Source organism: Clupea harengus, chromosome 9, assembly GCF_900700415.2.
Source record: "Clupea harengus chromosome 9, Ch_v2.0.2, whole genome shotgun sequence".
Classification (NCBI taxonomy): domain Eukaryota; kingdom Metazoa; phylum Chordata; class Actinopteri; order Clupeiformes; family Clupeidae; genus Clupea; species Clupea harengus.
The window spans coordinates 4,061,557-4,077,460 of NC_045160.1; the positions used below are offsets into that span (position 1 = coordinate 4,061,557).

The 15,904-nt window shown below is 45.9% G+C and overlaps 1 protein-coding gene across 2 annotated transcripts; it reads right to left on the minus strand.

Annotated features, from left to right (window-relative positions):
* Nucleotides 1-4,616: 4,616 nt before the first annotated feature.
* LOC105909293 (interleukin-1 receptor accessory protein) lies at nucleotides 4,617-15,632 on the minus strand. 2 transcript variants are annotated; one of them, XM_031573112.2, is made up of 12 exons: nucleotides 15,457-15,632; nucleotides 14,655-14,973; nucleotides 13,141-13,229; nucleotides 11,014-11,281; nucleotides 10,272-10,470; nucleotides 9,685-9,856; nucleotides 9,474-9,545; nucleotides 8,809-8,938; nucleotides 8,386-8,534; nucleotides 6,415-6,558; nucleotides 5,610-5,753; nucleotides 4,617-5,320 (listed from the first exon to the last, which is right to left on the minus strand). In XM_031573112.2, the coding sequence occupies exons 2-12, from the start codon at nucleotides 14,735-14,737 to the stop codon at nucleotides 4,851-4,853; spliced, it is 1,920 nt and encodes a 639-aa protein (XP_031428972.1). In that variant the 5' UTR covers nucleotides 14,738-14,973; nucleotides 15,457-15,632; the 3' UTR covers nucleotides 4,617-4,850. The 2 variants fall into 2 exon arrangements, with proteins under 2 accessions (XP_031428972.1, XP_012693362.2); XM_012837908.3 differs by having other exon boundaries at nucleotides 14,655-14,794; nucleotides 15,457-15,631.
* Nucleotides 15,633-15,904: the final 272 nt, after the last annotated feature.

A 15,904-nucleotide genomic window follows, 5' to 3' on the forward strand; every position in this document is an offset into this window, starting at 1 on the left:
CACATATACACACACAAGAGACAGACACACAAACACATATACACACACAGGAGACAGACACAGAGAGAGAGAGAGACACAAACACACACAGGAGACAGACACACAGAGACAGAGAGAGAGAGACGCAAATACATAAAGTCAAAAAGACAAACACTCTCAGTACTCTGTGTTTCTGTTAATTGTTCTGTGTATTTAAGTCCTGTGTCTGTATCTGTTCTCTGCCAGATTTTCTTTCCACTCTGCTAATCAGCCCCTTCATTATATACTCCCACTCCTTACCTGTTTCCACTCTGCCCCTCAGTATATACTCACAGCTCCCCGCTACTCAGTATATACTCCCAGCCCTCTCAGTATATACTCCCAGTCCCACCCGACTCAGTATATACTCCCAGCCCCCCACTACTCTCACAGCCCCCCACTACACAGTATATACTCCCAGTCCCCCACTACTCAGTATATACTCCCAGTCCCCCACTACTCAGTATATACTACCAGTCCCCCACTACTCAGTATATACTACCAGCCCCCCACTACTCAGTATATACTCCCAGCCCTCTCAGTATATACTCCCAGCCCTCCACTACTCAGTATATACTCCCAGCCCCCCACTACTCTCCCAGCCCCCCACTACTCAGTATATACTCCCAGCCCCCCACTACTCTCACAGCCCCCCACTACTCAGTATATACTCCCAGCCCTCTCAGTATATACTCCCAGTCCCCCACTACTCAGTATATACTCCCAGTCCCCCACTACTCAGTATATACTACCAGTCCTCTCAGTATATACTCCAAGTCCCACACTACTCAGTATATACTCCCAGTCCCCCACTACTCAGTATATACCCCCAGCCCCCCACTACTCAGTATATACTCCCAGCCCTCTCAGTATATACTCCCAGCCCTCAACTACTCAGTATATACCCCCAGCCCCCCACTACTCAGTATATACTCCCAGCCCTCTCAGTATATACTCCAAGTCCCCCACTACTCAGTATATACTCACAGCCCCCCACTACTCTCACAGCCCCCCACTACTCAGTATATACTCCCAGCCCTCAACTACTCAGTATATACTCCCAGCCCCCCACTACTCAGTATATACTCCCAGCCCCACACTACTCAGTATATACTCCCAGCCCCCCACTACTCAGTTGCCAGATTGTCTCTGCCTTAGCTTTCCAGAGCTCTGTTCTTTGCCTGGTCGATTTGATCCTGACCGTGTTTTTTGAACCGTGCATGTACTTTGGATCCTGCCTCAGCCTGCTCCCTGTGCGTTGTTTACCTGCCTGGTTTTGTTGCCTTGAACCTGCTTTTTGTAAGCGTTTTTGCTTATGTCATGCTCTTGGGTTGCCTTACCTGAACAGTGACACATAAACACACACACACACTGATTCCTAACCTGACAAATACATAACACTCACACACTGGTAATTTCTTAGGATAGAAAGGCATGACATGGACCTCAGATTGATGTGGGCTAGAACCAGCACACCACCTAGACACAACAATAGTAGGCAACCCTCTTTGCTTTTATTATACCATCACCCAGACAATACTGTAGACACAGTCTACATTTACAATCAATGTACTTTGAAAACATGTTTCTTGGCAAAATGGCAACCTAGACTGAGCAGGAAAAAATGGGATAAGACTCAGCATGGTGTGAGGGGGATTCTTCGCACGGGGAGTGCTTGTGGGAGATATTTGGCTATTTTCCTTTTCCTGTTAAAGGTCACTGTCCACGTAATTCTAGTTTAACCTTCAGTGTAGTTTTTATGGCCTTCAGAAACGCATAATCTAAATCAGTACCACAGGCAGTCGGCTTTTCTGATCACTTCTGTTAACAGCACCACCAATGTACCAAAATGTGGAACACAAAGCTATCAGGCAGATATGTTTTTCTTCAGATATGTTTTTTGTCTAAGAGTGACATCTAGTGAGCATTATCTGTCAAGTACTGTATATGTCCTTCAAATGGGGAGAGAAGCAATGGCAAAATATTTAATCATTTTAAAGTAATGGTATATAAATGTGTCATTGCAAAGAACAACAGTTTGCGCTACCGAATAGGAATTATCAAATAAATGAATTAATTGTACAGGAAATAGTTTGCAGGCATGTCAATATTCAGTCATCTATTGAAGATATGTTGAAGTGTGTAAGTGTGTGTGCATGGCTTGTTTGTTCTGTACTGGGATTGTGCCACCAGGCCCAGTGTGGGCCGCATCTGTTCTAGAATGTTCTCTGGGCTTAAGTTAGCAGGTACCGCTTTGCAGTTCACAGATCTGGCTGTTATTGATGTTGTTGTTGTCCTGGTCACCGTTGCTTGGCTGAGGTGACTGCTCTTGGCTGCTGGAGTCAACTATTGTTAGGGGACAGCTGACTGCAGGCAGCGCAGGCATCCCATTGGCTGTAGGCTGATGGAGGTGTGTCTTCCACGTGGGCTCTACAGCACCACCTAATGGTGCTCGAGATTCCATGAAGCTCACACACACCGTGCAGCTTTCATTGGCTCCCAGCTGCCTCTGTCTCCACCTGCTCTCAGACCGCAGCTGACTTTTTCTCCTCACACCCCTGCTTCTGCCTGCTCTACGTTGTCCTCTGTTGTTGCTCCGGCTCTGCGCATTTGGCGCCACCTGCTGTCCAAGCCTTGCCAGCACCGCCAGGTCGGAGTGGGTGGACGAGCTGTCTATCAGTCTCTTCCCCAGCGCTAGCGGCCGCACTGGCAGTGCCAGCCGCAGAAGCTTCCAGAAGCGCGAATTTGGCGGCACGGACCGCTCGCCCCTCCACGAGACGGTGCTGCTGGAGAAGCGGCGCAGCTGCGTGGCCTCGCCACAGGGGGCGCCGAGCGAGCTGAGGGAGCGGTAGCGTATGGTGACCAGCTGGGCCTGCCGGGTCTGGTGCAGGTACAGGCCCAGGTGGCACTCCAGCAGGCTGTGGCTCTGGGGCTGCAAGTAGGCCGGACTCAGCACCACCAGCAGCCTGCGACTGCGCTGCATACAGTGGACTATGGCCTCCGCCGTGTCTGGCATGGTGTGGAAAGAGAAAAATGGAAGAGAGAGGGAATGATAGAGAGAGGGAGAGATGGTAGTGAGGGAGAGAGAGAGATTAAGAAAGACTGAGATTTAGGGACCTACACACACTGGAGCAAATGTTTTGCTTCATCTGCAAGGAGAAGAGAAAAGAAGCTTGCTCAGGCCCTTAAACACACACACCCACACACACCTGAACACAGTCTGTCTCAAAGAAATAGGAGATAGAAAGGACTCTCAAACCAGTTCTTGAAACTGATACACACACCTCATCGTGGCCTTGACCACAGAGAGCCACAGACTACAGCTTATCACACTATCCGCCAGGGCAATGGAGATGTCCGTGTCTCCAGGGCAACCACAGGTCACAAAGCATGTCTTTGGGACCACAGTGGCTCAGGTGGAGTGACCAACCTCATTCACCCCTTCTCAAAGATACCTTCTCCTGCGGTATCATACCTCACCCCATGTTGGATGTGAGCTCACAACCATCCGCCAAATTGAAGTCCTGGCATAACAGCACCTCGAGTGACTCAACACAGTTCAACCATTTTAATCTTAAGGAAGGAAATATATGCATAAACATAATTAGCCAAAATGTTTATAAACACAAATTATTACCTTACCTTTTATTGCTCTACTAACTCTCTTGTAAGGCTGATCTGAATCTTTTTGACAATTACAATAATTACTCAGGGGCTTATTATGAGGTCAAAGTCAAATTCATCGTCATGTTAAATAAAAAGAAAATACATAAAATACATTTAAAAAGAGACTATTCATTTTGGTGACATGTCTAGCGAAATGTTACTGCAGCTTTTGTTCAATGAAATTCGGCATTTCTTCTTCTTTTTTAGCCGCCATAACCAGGGAAGGCTTAGAACTTAAAATGCCTCAGATGACCCCCAAGGCTCCCTTTCTAAATGTGCACAAATGTATCTTTATCTGTGCTGGCAGACGGCAGAGGCTCGTGGCCGCCAGGTGAAATTTTCAAAAGGAGCTAAATTTTAATTACCATCTGTCGCCTCCGCTTTCAGAGACAGGCGAAAATATCCGTGCGTCAACAATATCTGCTTCAGCACACAAAGCTCACCGACGTGAGTGGTGAGTGTGTCCGGGAGGGAAGCTATTACTGAATGAGACATATCATAAATTCATCTCGGGAATGGAGTGCTGGTGCCAACGTGGCAGAAATAAGGTTCTGTGCTCATAAACCGAAGCCTTGTTGGTCCTACCAGTGGAATGCGACATGGCCAGGCACAAACCATGCATTGCAAGGAGCATCGTGGATTTGCGATATTTATCCCGATATGGCCTCAAGAATTCAAACCTAACAGGTAGTACAAACCTAGCAGGAAAGGTAATACTGGATATGCAGTCAAATCCACCAAAAACATGAGAGTGGTCATCAGTGGTCCAAAGATGTCACCCTTCGCTCTGTACAGTATAAGAACTCTCACAAGTCTCGACCATTAGACAACAGCCCTCTTGTATCAATAACCACTGGTATGTGAAGACATTTGCAGCGGGACACATTCATGATAATGGAAATGATCCAAAACAATCTTGAGGAACTTGTGTGCATGAAAAATGGATGATATTTATTTAAAAAACAATATAAATATATAAATATAAACACTGAAATGTATACAAATATGACACTTGTGAACATACAGAAAAATGATTCAATAAAATACTGAAAGGGTGAGAAATTACTGACATTATGAAATGGAACTGCAAGCGTTTCAACAACTGAACTGCTTTTAAAAAAATCCAACATATGTCGTGTCTGCAATGTAGCTTTAACTGCAAATAGTCATGTATTTAGAGCACTATGTGAGTGATCTCCTATACAACAGTCACAACCATATGACCGTATACAGCTTAGGGCTCCTATGCGTTTCACTGTGTCTATACTCCTCATTTGCATTGTGTCCTCCTCGGTTGTCACCGTCTCCAACGGCAACGACCCTATGACCCTCCTGACAGGCAGCTCCACCTGGAGCCTTTTCCAGAAGCGCGAGGAGATGTCCTGGGAGCGCTTTCCCTCCCAGCGGACCAGCGCCAGGACCCCACGGGCCAGCCGCAGCTCCCGCACCCATTTGTCGCGGCGAATGGGCTTGTACTGGACCAGGATGACCCGCAGGTCCCCGTCCCACACCATGCTGTCCAGGCCGGCCCGCAGCTCCAGCATGGCCTGCGTGCCCTGGACCTCCCGCTCGGGGCTCACCACCACTATCTGCCGCCGGCAGCTCTTCACAAACCTCAGCGTGTCGTCTGTTATGGCTGGGGGGGGGGACGGAGGGGGGGGACCTGGGTTACTCACGTGAAAACACACTTTGTCACACAAGTCTCTCTCTCTCTCTCTCACACACAGTCACACACACATAACCTAATTGACAAGGTCTGTCTGACGTCCATAAATTGTATAAAAAAATATGATTTGGTACGAAATAATATATAAATATGAATAATAATAATATTGTAATAATAATATAAAATAAAATCATGTGAAAATAAATGTCATAGAATGGTGGGAGACGCGGTATGAATGCGGCCCCAGTGTGCCACTCACTGCCTCCAGGTAGGCTGTCTCTGTCGAAGATGCACACAGTGTAGCCCAGTTCATTCTCCAGCACCCTGCGCAGTGTCTTATCCACGAACTCCTCCTCTTCACTGTTACGCGCGTAGGAGATGTACACGTCATACTCCTTATCATCTGCAGGGAGGTGACGGGGGGGGGGGGGGGGGAACAAAGTCGTAAGTGACAGATGGATCAACACCTCAGCATCATAACTCTCTCCCTCTCTCTCCTTTCAAGCAATAGTGAGTTTCAGGGCGGATTGGCCTCTGATTGACTACACATTGCATTCTGAACTCTGTGTAGGGATTAAACAGAGGTCCAGTTTGTCCCGTGGACACATGGCCCTGATCTTCACACATGTAGTGGTATTTCATTTTATACCATATATTGGAGACCAGTCTTGGATTTTAGTCAGTCACGATTCAGGTTTGTTCTTGAACAATGGCGGCCGACCATCATGAGACAGAGCTTAAAAGTTTCACTCACTCACCGAGCTCCACCTAAGATTATCTGATCTATCCATTGAAGGCTGATCTGCTAAATACACTGAATTTAAGGGGTGTTACCGTCTATTCATGAGGTCTTGGAGACGCAAGTCTGAGCCATTTGCTGACACGTTCAATACACTCCCTCAGGATAACTCTTCTCTAAACAGAAATGATTACATTCTAACCTAAGTCCCAAATAAAAGTAACAATTATAACTAGGTATAAGATACATTGGATTATTGACTATGGCATATACTTATTAAACTAAATCTAAAATGCCGGTCCCTTCACATGTAAACCCCTCTTACCTGTGAACCTCTCATCAGAGCCAAAGTGGGAGCGGTAGAGGAGCAGCAGCTCCAGCCAGAAGACATGGTACACCACGAACATGGACACCATGATGAGCATTATGACACCCAGCCCACAGCTCAGCTCCACATAAGGCTTCCTCTCTGCAGAGAGAGAAAAGAAAAGAGAAAAATAGAGATCGAAAGAGTGAAAGGGAAAGGGAAAGGGAAGAGGGTTACCATGAGAGATACAGACAGAGATCAGTGCGGTGGTGCCAATTAAAGCTAGCTCCCTCTATCTCTCCTACCTCCATTGGAGTCAGCACTTAAATTGATGAGAGACAAGCAGAGGAATGACTACGAAGGTCAAGGACGGAAAAAAAAAAAACATTGCTGGATAGAAGAGAAATATAATCAGCACTAACACAAACATAGGCTACAATAGTCCACTCCAATGCACTGCTCGACGTGAGGAAAAAAATATAAAATAATAATGATAATAACCGTCACTAATATCGTACACTTTCATTACAAGGTCTTTCTTTTAAGGAAACCAAAAGGATAAACAAACAATTGGAGTAAATACGGTAGAGAAATCAAAAGTAATTTAAAGATATTGACAATCATGACAAACAAACAAGTCAGAGCAGACTTTTTTTTCTTGGCTAAAAACCCTGACCGAGAAGAGAGCAAGCCAGCTTTGAGAAAGACGACGATGATAAACAGATCATGCAAACTACCCCTACATTTGCAAATCAATCCACTTTATCGGTCACCGCCAGCAGTGATGGAGGACATCTCCATAAAATCCATCATGTGAGGACTGTGCCTCCTCATTCATCTCCATCTTCATCTTCACCTCCCTCCAAATGGATTCCACAGCCAGCCAAATGTGTGGGCTGAGAGGCTGAAGAGGCCTCCGGAGCCACAAATGGATTTATTGAGAGAAAGGCGATGATAAGGGAGAGGGGCTAGGGAGGGCTAGACGCAGGTGGCCACTGTCCATTGCTGCCCGTCAAAGGACAGTTTCCCAGAAAGGGCAGAGGTGCGGTAAGTCTGCAAGCCACTTTATAAGAAAAAAAGTGAAATGCTAACTAGAGATGCATTTGCCCAAGAAAATGTAAGTGTCACTGAGGCGCTACAGCAGCTGGCCGTCGCACACCGTAACCTATGCAATTATGTGGATGCTAACACGAAAGAAAGGTTTAACTCTCCAACCACCTGGTGCAGGTCAGTCATTCTGGCATAGGCAGACAACACACATAACAATACCAGTAAACCATATTATGTTCTGTAAAATTGCCAGCAGTTGCATGTTTGTTACAGGAGTCACGGTGAACATCTTCACCCTCATTGATAACAAACTATATATGGACCACCCGTCAACCAGTGGCTGTTTTTTTTTACCTTGCACTGTTGCCGCTGCACAATTGACAATATTCTGAATTTGTTTCCCACTACTATCATGCTAAATTAGGGTGACCAGATTTGAGTTTGAGTGATGGCCGGGGGTGGATGGGTCGTGTATAGCACAGTGGCGCAAGGTAATTACGACACGCCCCAGTGCATGCTATTATGACAGGCTCTAGTGTACGCTAGTTACTATTTATGAGGCGCGCGCACACACACACCATTAGGCATATATGTCTATATTACCAACAATGTGTTGGATTTTACGGCACATATTTTATCAGTTTTTTTTTAAATGCTGACGAGTCGCAGCACTCATGAATAGTTGTTCTGCGGTGTCTGCGTCACCGTTTGGGAAATGTCTCTACACTTTTCGTCCACACTTCCACCACACCTCCACGTGACCCTGGAGTTTTCAGACTAAAACGGGGCCGGCACCGCTTGCAGAAGTCTCCGTTTTAGGCTCCGGAGTAGTATGGATGCCAGGCCTATGCGTAGCAAAAGTGATGCGTTTTTAAAACACAAATGTATTAGCGTGGATGTAGCCTATGACTAGGTTTAGCTTGAGAAGTACGTGCTCACCCTCCTCCTTGAGGACTGCTCGGCTTGTGGCCATGCCCCGGCCGTTGCGAGCAGTGCAGTTGTACTTTTTGTTTAGATCCTCCCGCTTGAAGTCCTGAATGCTGAGCACGGTCTCTCTGGTCTCGTCCCCATTCTCATACTCTAGCATCCTGCAACGTGGGGAAGAGGTTAAGTCATGCAGGAGAGATTAAGGAATGGATAAAACACACGTCAGAAAAAAGACAGCAGGACAGTAGGGAAGAGCTAGAGGACAAACAAGATATCAGGAAAAAATGGAGAATGGGAAATAAAGACAGGAGAAATGAAAAGGAGTGACTAGGGAGGAGAGGTGTGTGGATGATAAAAGAGGGGGAGAGATAGAAGGAGGAAGGAGGACACAAAATAAACAGAATGCTTGTGAGGATGAGGAGAGAACAGGCACACCTGGAGGTGACACTGAAGCGTTGGTCACCCATCTGCTCCGCCACCTTGCCGTCCACCGTCCACCAGAGCTCCTGTGTTTCTCCTTCCAGGTAGGGCAGTCGTGCCTTACAGGTCAGTACTGCTGTCTCACCTAAGGGGGGAGCCATAGAGACGTTTATTATCATCAACCCCAGGCCGTCCCTGGAGTAGCCTGGCCCTTTTCTGGCGGGACCTCCAACCATGACTTCACTATCCAAACAAAGTCCTTCTCTTAGCCAGGAAATCTCTACACTAGGGAACTAAGCGTGGACCACGGTGATAATAAGGTGTTTGCTTCAGCCAGTTAGCATTTGCTATTCTGGTACCAGGAAGTTTGCTTCCCACAGGCTGGTATCAATCATGCAGGAATGTAGCCAGTCAGCATAGGAATTCTGGTTACTGTGGTCATCAGTCATGTGACGTTTGGAGCTCAGGTGATTATCTTCATATTTTGGTGCCAAAACTAAGCACCGTGAAAAAAGATGTAATTTTCACACTGCCTGGGCTGAAGTTGTTAGCACTGAAATGAAGGGGAGTGCAAATCTGTCGCTCTCTCCAGGTCTACAAAATACCTCCACAGACAGACAGACAGTCACACATGGAGTAGCACAGCACACAGCTCAGTGATATGTCACTGCAAATCTCACCTAGTTTAACTGGGTAGACTTGGGCCTTGTCAGGATTGTGTATCGTGGGCTCTTTAGGGACCCTGTCATTGGCTATAGTGAAGGACAAAAGAAAGACAAAGGTCAGAGAAAAGAATGACAACAAGTATGACAAGAAAAGATGACATGATAAGCAATTAAGGTGCACCCACTGACAGGGAGAGGAGGAGACTGACATATTAGTGCCACTCACAGACAGGGACAACCTGGACCACTCGGGTGAAGTTGACATGCCGACCAGCCTTGCTGTAGGACACCACGCATGTGTAGTTGCCCGCGAAAAACTCATACATGTGATACACAGTGACAGTGTCCCCCTTAGCGTCCATTTGGGACCTACCCATAGCATCCAAAGTCTTGCAGTTCTATAAGTAGAAGAATAAAATCATCAGACAGAAAGAAAAAGTGTGAGAGAAACACAGGAGATAGAGAAAGGGAACAAGAGGGGAGGCGGTCAAAACAGATTGAAGGAGCTCTTTAACTCTTTTAAAGCACTTATAAAGAGTGCTTCTTAAAATCTAGTAATGTACTACTAAAATACTAAAATGTAGTATCAAATACCACTACGGCAATTTATGACACAACAGCTGACAGTTCTGGCTTTAGGTGAGATATACTGTAGGACGAAACACACTCTATTTTTCTTCCTTTTTATTCTTTCTCTCACTCTCACTCTCACTCTTAGACACACACATACATTCACACACACACACACACACACACACACACACACACACACACACACACACACACACACACACACTTTGACTTTGAACTCACATGGTACCAAGTGGTGGTATGGTTGAGGTTGCGGTGCTGTACCATGTCGACATCAGGACAAGTGAACGTCCTCATGCTCTGGATGGGGATGTTCACCTTTTTGGGGAGTACAGCGGCGGCGGCCTGCCCCACACACTCGCTGTCTTCCTGCGGCAACACCTCCAGTCTCCTGGCGATCCTTATGCAGAACGTCTTGTTGCTGCAAGATCAGAGATCATTCTGTGCTATTTTTCTGCATCGCCTTTATTTATTTTTATTTATTTTTTGTTTAATACTAGCGAACAAACTAGCTTTCCGCCAACACACTTGTGGAGTTTTTTGGTCTATCACTAGCGAACTTACTAGCTTTCCACCAACACACCTTCATTGATGACCAAGTAGCATCAAAATGAAATGCGGGATGTTAAAAAAACAAGCTTCCTACAATATCAGTATGCTTTAAAAAATAGTAAACACCTTCATAATGTTGCGCACATGCATTGCTAGCATCTGGAGTAAAAGGTGTGTAAAAGAACGTCTCTAAAGAGCCAATGCTAGCCTATTCCTCCCTTTTCCCACACTAATCTTTGTCACCTTTTTTCTACCAATCTCTTCCTCTCCTCAGCCTTTTACCCTCTCTTTCTCACGTACTCATTCTTCCTCTCTCTCTCTCATTCTCACACACACACACACACACACACACACACACACACACACACACACACACACACACACACACACACACAGACAGTCCATTCTGTACCTCAACATGCAGATGTATTTGCCAGAGTCTTGCTGGGTAGCTGGTTCTAGCCACAGCCACTCTTTGTCCTTGAAGTACTGCTTGAGTTTAATGGGCTCTTCCAGCAGCTGGTCGGCCGTCTCGCGGAACCAGAGGAGGTTCAGGCCGCTGGCCTGCGTGGAGCTGTAGTTGTAGACGGAGTGGTGGAGTTCGCAGCGCAGCCACCCCACCTCCCCCTCCCGCACGACCACGGGCGGCTCCAACTCGCCCCAGTCAAGACACTGAGATGCTGGGAGAAACGGAACACACAGGAAGTCGCTAGGGTAAAAAGATCACACAGCAACGTGGACACATGTATAAGCACATATGGGAATACACACATACAAACGCACACACACGTGCACACACACACACACACACACACACACACAGCTGGAACGATGCCAGAGGATGTCCCATGAGAGTCATGAGCACTTAGTGAAGATTACCAAGAGCAAAGAGCAAACGCTTGATCAATAACTAATTTTAATCAATTTTAGCTTCTTGTCTCCTGTCCACTGACTGAGTGCATTTATCTTACACTCAAACACAGCTTAGCACACTTGGGCTTCCTGTAGCTATAAATGCCCAGTAATTGGGTCATCAAATTTATGACATAAATGCCTTGTAAAAGTTTATATAGAGTCAATCAATTACAGTTTAAAATGGCGACATCAGCAACTACAGGGCCTCAATGAAAGGGGCGAGCATTAAAGATCTCACATTTACAAATTCTCACAATTTTACTCTCTCTCTCACACACACACAACTTAATAAAGAAACAAACTCATCCAGAGAAATTACAGTTTTTTGCCAGTGAGCAGCTGTGGACTGTTTGCGCTGGCTTTCGGCATTAAAATGAGTTATGCCACTTCATCAAGGCTGTCACATATTTAACTGCATCCTTCATCACAGGCACAGCTAAATCAACATACACGTGCTGGGATACTGAACGCACTGAACATTCACCACAAACACACACAACAAGGCCTGTCCTCTGCACAGACACGCACAAATTCACAACAAACACACACAACAAGGCCTGTCCTCTGCACAGACACACACGCATTCAGACAAACTTTCTGAGAGACTTCCACTGATGTGCATATTCAAAAATCCCCAGCACCTGCAAATAAACTATGCTTTGAGTAAAATGTTTTTTCCCGTACAGGTTCTTAGAACATGTGCTATATATAAAGGTAACACATCACTTCCTGAGCTACTTGGTAAAGTAAAGTAGGGCAGAGCCAGTGGTCTAACCATAGTTCCGCAACCCCCTCCCCTCGCCCTCGCTCTCTGTGGTGGGGCAGTGTTTGGGGGGAGGGGCGATCTATGCTACACCGGTCGGCAGTTTGCTGGTAATTGCCCTGTCACTTTCTCCACAGGCGAGGATTAGTCTTCCTATTAAAATCGTCTACATACCAGCGCATGGCGCAGAACGTTACAAATGAAGCGCTTCTGGAACAATCCATTTCCTGCAGAGTCTGGGGAGGGCAGGTGGGGTGTGGGGGTTAATTCATCCCACCTCCATCTTATGTTTCCCTTCAGGATCCAAATGAGAAACCCTCAAATAGTGCTCTCCTCCCAGGGGGGGGGGGGGTGCATCCGACCAGAGGAGATGCACTGCGTGATACACAACAGGAAAAGTCACAGCCAAGCACAAGCAGCGCGCTCTGCAGATCCTCCTCCCCACTCTGCTACACCTGGGCTCACTGGCTAAGGGCCTCTCCGCTGCCGGTGGTCTCTCAGCTGGGTTAGAGGGGGTCTGACGATGCCAAGGTCATAGGGATGAGTTCACTCCCTGTGTTCACTTCAATGTGAGTGAACACAGTAACCCGTAGGACAATGGCTGATTCGGCTGAACCATACCAGAGTTTACAATTCTGGTTCTATGCACTGACATGAGTGCATGCGTAGTCCTAGAACTAGTGATTCTCATCGGCCAATAATGAATGGAATGAGTCAGACACGAAATGCGTGATCTCCAGATAAGATCCTCACATCTTATAGGGCCACCAGAAGACCAGTGCAATACTTGCGGTGCGTCGGTTATCAAAGCGATGGCCAGGCAACCAATCGAATCTCATCCGACCCTTGCCTACCCCTCACCTGAGTGGTTGTTGACTGGAGTGGCTGCATCAGTGGACTCCCCCTCAATCAACGCTGCAAAAGAGAGAAGGGAGATGACGAGGACAACCCTGCGAAGAGGGAGAGAGAGAGAGAGAGAGAGAGAGAGAGAGAATAAGTGAGAGACGACAGATTGATAGTATATTTATTCATCCACTCCTCTATTGATCGCACACTCAAACATATTTCACTTGAGGTAGAGACTCACATTTTTTTTATTACAGCACACAGATGCTCAAAATGGAGATGAGAGAGTCAATGTGTGTGTGTGTGTGTGTGTGTGTGTGTGAGTGTATGTGTGCGAGAGTCTATCAGCAAGAGAAAGTATGTGTGTACGTGTGGGTGTGTGTGTGTTTGAGAGGATGCAGTGAATGAACGCTGGAATGAGACAAGTCGAATGCACACACAAGAGAGTTAGAGTGCACAGATGGTTACTCGCCAGGGGAGAGATATGGCTGGAGCCTAAGAGCGAATCTTCAGAGAGTCTTAAGAGTGATGCCTCTCTCACTTATTAACAGCCCTATACATCACCACCTTTTACTGCTGGGGCAATGAGAAACTACAGGTACTCCAAACTGCATCTCTCCCACACATACATATAACATATAACATACTCATATCACAAACATGCACAAACAAACGAGTAGCTGGAAGTGCATATGTGCGTTTATATTCATTTAAAAACAAGTTTACACAGTATCATAAATGGGTGGATTTTTAAATAAAGATGTTGGGAAAACATTGGCGTACTGGTATACTAGACACTGACAAGATGTAGGCCTATAGCCGAACGACGGTAGACCACCTCCGAAAAGCATTTAAACGCCAGATTAAGATGATTAAATGCCACTATCATCTGAGTTTCTTCCAATTCTGTTAAAAGCCCAATTTTGCTTATATTACCATCACAAAGGTGGCGCTTTAATTTCCCTGAGATGCATTAGTGCTGAATTAGAGTCTCATGTATGCATTACAGGGAGAAAAAAAACCGCGTAAGTCGATCGATTTGAAGTTTTAAATGAGTCGCTTGAATTACTTAAAAGGGAAGACTTGCTCCTGCAGTGTACTTAAATGCTGCCGCGGCCGGACATCTCATTATTTCTTTAACGGAAAATCAAATTATACTTGGTAATCGATAGTAGAGTCTTACAGTGTCCTCGGCCAAACAGGGACAACAGCAAGTCATGGAACGATTCAGTCCGTCAGTCAACATATCGATCATTTTCCACTGGAGACTGGACATTCCCTACACTACACCAAACCACGGACGTGCATAACAGCGTAATTATTTTATAAACTGAAAATAGCCTACAGATACTCAGGAATTAAGTGTTCTAAACTTGCACGTCAATCTTAGCGATGTCGCGCTGCGATCATTCAAAATGGCACAGGTTATCGTACTTGTCATTTGTTATGGTGCGGTGTGTAAGACTGTAGGCTATTTGTGTGAAATCTGTGAATGAAGTGGCTGTTGTGTTGTCCGATAGGCTACTCACATGGCCGCTGTTCGCCTCGCCACTGTTCGCCTCGGGCTGGGGTACTCCTCCGGGGATCTGACACGCAGGGCAGGGCAGGGCATAGTGGCGCAGCGAGGTGACAATGTGCAGCTGAGTCAGGCAAAGTTCCGGTCAGGATGCTAGAAGAAACAGGACAAGGCACTTTGAATGTGTACCAGCAAGGACCCAGCGATGATTTAACGGTCCTTACCGCACGCACCGTAAATCGTTAAGGCAAAAGGCAGGCGTGGAACGGGCTGCTCCAAGGAACTCATCCAATCAAAGCGACACAGTTGAGCACCCACGAGATGGGCTTGCACTGCCAATGAGGGGATATTTTACAGGAAACCCACCTGTCCGACTCATGAGTTAGGGTCGTCCAGCTGGGTGTAAACTAGGCTACTTCAGGAAACTCAATATGCATACCAGTATTTGGGTTCCACTGACAAGGGCTAAGTTTCCGCTAGTTAGGCAATGCTATTTCATAACCTAACTCATACTATTGCACAGGAGCAGAACTACATCACAACTAGCCTAAAGCATTATCTAAGTATACAATGGAAATATACCCGACAGTAGGTTTTATTCTACCACAATTACAGGATCACGTATAGGTTTCTCCGGATATGTTGTAACGTTGCAAAGTTAAGTTTACTTTTATCTTAGTTTATCATGTAGCCTATGTTAAGTCTTCTTGTGAAGATATAGGCCTAGTAAAACGAATTACAAATCTCAAATTCAAGTTCAAATTTAGGAAAAGCACTTCATAATCTATACGTTAAACGTAGGCTAGGTTACTTACAAGTCAATGTCTTCCAAGGAAATCTAAGCGCTGTAGATAAACGATAGTTTGTCATTGTTTTTGCCTCTTTTCTTGCCTTGGTCCACTATTTATTCCATTTCGTTAGTGTTGTGTTCGGCGACTACCTGACTGTACACACTTAAGCCCCTCCTCTTCCCTCGGAAAGCCCTTGGTTACACAACTTCCCAGAAGTGAGTCTTTTCTTCTGTATTCTAAACACTATTATGCATTTTTTTAATGCATTTTTTGTTTATTTACACGTTATGGATGTAGGATTATATTTTAGATGTTAATGTTGTTATTAATTTTAACTAAACTATTAAGTGTATTTTTGTATTTTAACTGCTTTTTTAAAGCATGTGGTTACAACAGACGTGTTACGCAGGCAGTGGTATGGGCTATCTAGCCCTGATCTGAGGCAGATTCACCAGATATGCGCCAGTTAAGG

What these genes read in the sequence shown, in the direction of transcription:
- LOC105909293 (XM_031573112.2), bottom strand. Translation starts at nt 14,737, where the DNA reads ATGCCCTGCCCTGCCCTGCGTGTCAGATCCCCGGAGGAGTACCCCAGC. An exon ending in TCCAGTCAACAACCACTCAG is followed by an intron (nt 11,282 to 13,140) that starts GTGAGGGGTAGG and finishes CGTTTCTCCCAG; the next exon opens with CATCTCAGTGTCTTGACTGG. An exon ending in AGACAGCCTACCTGGAGGCA is followed by an intron (nt 5,321 to 5,609) that starts GTGAGTGGCACA and finishes CCCCCCCCCCAG; the next exon opens with CCATAACAGACGACACGCTG.